At 58.1% G+C, this 2,349-nt stretch overlaps 1 protein-coding gene across 1 annotated transcript; it reads left to right on the forward strand.

The window, feature by feature from the left end:
* The first annotated feature begins 220 nt into the window (after positions 1 to 220).
* On the forward strand, positions 221 to 1,465 carry RPRM (reprimo, TP53 dependent G2 arrest mediator homolog). Its single transcript, XM_047872047.1, has one exon. It carries the CDS (start codon positions 490 to 492, stop codon positions 817 to 819), a length of 330 nt encoding a protein of 109 aa, XP_047728003.1. The 5' UTR covers positions 221 to 489; the 3' UTR covers positions 820 to 1,465.
* Positions 1,466 to 2,349: the final 884 nt, after the last annotated feature.

Consider the following 2,349-nt stretch of genomic DNA (forward strand, 5'->3'; position numbering starts at 1 on the left):
GAAAAGTACAGTCACTTCTGCCTCGTCTTTGGAGTTGGAAAAGAGGCGAAGCAAGGAAAGCAAGGAAAGGAGGTTCGCCCCTTTGCTTCCCCCATTGCCGAACGGCCGCGGCGCAGAGCCGCGGTGCGGCCGGAAGGGGCCGCTGTTCGCTCAGAGCAGCCACGCCGCTGCTGCCGCCGCCGCCGCACCTCCCACGGCCCCACTGGCCCAGCCCCGCCAAGTTCCAACAGCCCCCAGTCGAGCGAGCGCCGGGAACCAGCACCGCTCCGGCAGGAGCAGACGGCGCTCAGACCAGCCGAGCTGCGGCGTGCGTCGGAAAGGCTCCTGGGAAAGTCCCACGACCCGGGGACTTTGGAAAGGAGAGAGCGAGCAGCCCCGGCGCGCGCAAATCTGCAAGTGTGCGCTCCGCTCCCTACCATTCCTCTCTCAACCCTAGCGCCTTCCCACCCCTCGGACCCGCGCCTCCCCGGGCGCTCGCCGACTCCCGCGATGAATCCAGCGCTGGACAACCAGACCGATGTGGCGGGCCTGCTCCTGGCCAACAGCAGCGAGGCGCTGGAGCGCGCCGTGCGCTGCTGCACCCAGGCGTCGGTGGTGACCGACGACGGCTTCGCCGAGGGCGGCCCGGACGAGCGCAGCCTGTACATCATGCGCGTGGTACAGATCGCCGTCATGTGTGTGCTCTCGCTCACCGTGGTCTTTGGCATCTTCTTCCTTGGCTGCAACCTCCTCATCAAGTCCGAGGGCATGATCAACTTCCTGGTGAAAGACCGGAGACCGTCTAAGGAGGTGGAGGCGGTGGTCGTGGGGCCCTACTGACCGGCCCTCCCACCTCCGCGACAGCCGCCCCAACGCCTCCCCACCTAGCCAGCCCGGCCGCGCCCCTCACCATCCGAGACTGGGCGAAGCAAACCTGTCGGAGTCAATTATTTCTCTCGACTTTTGCCTTTCGGGATGAAGCGACCCGTTTCTCGCTGGCCCTCCGAAAGCCCCCATTCCTGGCAGTAGGAGGAGAGCGCCCTGACTGGACTCAGCAGCAAGTGGCAAGAAGAGGGCAATTAGGGCGCAGAACTTTGGAAGCTGCCGCTAGCGTGGGATGCGGCGAGACCGACCGGGTCGACGGCCCTCCTCCACCGCAGGTGGGCCGAGCTCTCGGGGCAGGTGGAGAGGGCGGGCAGGGGAGAGACCCAGCGGCACCGATTGCCTGGTGGCCCGAAAAGTGACCGGTGTATACGCCACGCAACAGAACTAATGGGGACACACAAATCAGTGTCAGGATTCGCGCCCATTCTCTCCCGCTCCTCCCAGCCCTGGCGGGAGAGACTATGAATACCTTTGATTGATTGTAACGTGCCGTTTTAAGGGATTTTGTGTTTGTTTGCTTGAATACAAATATTTGATAAGTCCTTTGTTGCCCTAGTGGCCTGTTTGCCTGCCTGGGGTTAGAGTTTTGTTGTCGTGGGAGAAGGGGTAGAGGGAGGGGGAGCCTGCGAATGTGAACTGGGTGATTTGTTTCTTTTATTGAATTTGCAACGGGGGGGGGGGGGAGGGCGTGGGAGGTTAGGGTGCGGGGGTGGGGAGGTGGTTAACGCCCTAGCTAGTGCCGGGGCGAAGACTTGGAATAGAACTTGTAGCTCGTGACTGCACGGTTTACGCCACAAAAGTGCTCTTGACATTCATGACACAGTTTTGAGTTTTTTCTTTCTTTTTTTTTTTTTTTTTTCGTATTTAACATTTCCTTAATAAACGCAACATTTAAGTGGTTTTTTTCCTGGCTTCCTGGTGGTCATTCTGGGCTCTGGGCAGAAGGGAATGCTTGGTGGTGAGGAGTCAGGTTACAGGCCCAGGGAATTCGCTTTGGAGAGCTGCAATTCAACTCGTGGATCCCGAGGAAGGACGAGGGTGTGGGCAAGACGGAGAGGCCTAGGGACTAGTCAGACGTGGCCAAGCCTCAGGCACAGGAGCCATGCTGGAGGCAGCATCCTTTGTTTTCTCTAACAGTTAATATTTTATATTTCATTTAGGCTCAGCTCTCTGAGCCGGGACAGACAACAGGAGGCCCCCGCGGGGAAGATGACACTTCCGTGCAGGGCTCCAGTGAGAACACAGGGTTACACCGCTAATGAAGGGAAGAGATGGTTTGGCCAGCCTTCAGGGAGGGCGTCTTGCCCCTGACCAACGTCAGCAAGAGGGCGTCGGGATGCTGCCGAAGAATCAATAAATAATTAATGAATAAATGTGAGGAAAAGTAGCTGCTAAAGTACATAATGAGGCTAAGTCTCCCTGAGGTAAAACACTGTTACTAAAACACAGCATGCATTGTCTTTGCCATATTACATTTTCTAGGGA

The sequence above is a fragment of the Prionailurus viverrinus genome, chromosome C1 (assembly GCF_022837055.1).
Source record: "Prionailurus viverrinus isolate Anna chromosome C1, UM_Priviv_1.0, whole genome shotgun sequence".
Taxonomy (NCBI): domain Eukaryota; kingdom Metazoa; phylum Chordata; class Mammalia; order Carnivora; family Felidae; genus Prionailurus; species Prionailurus viverrinus.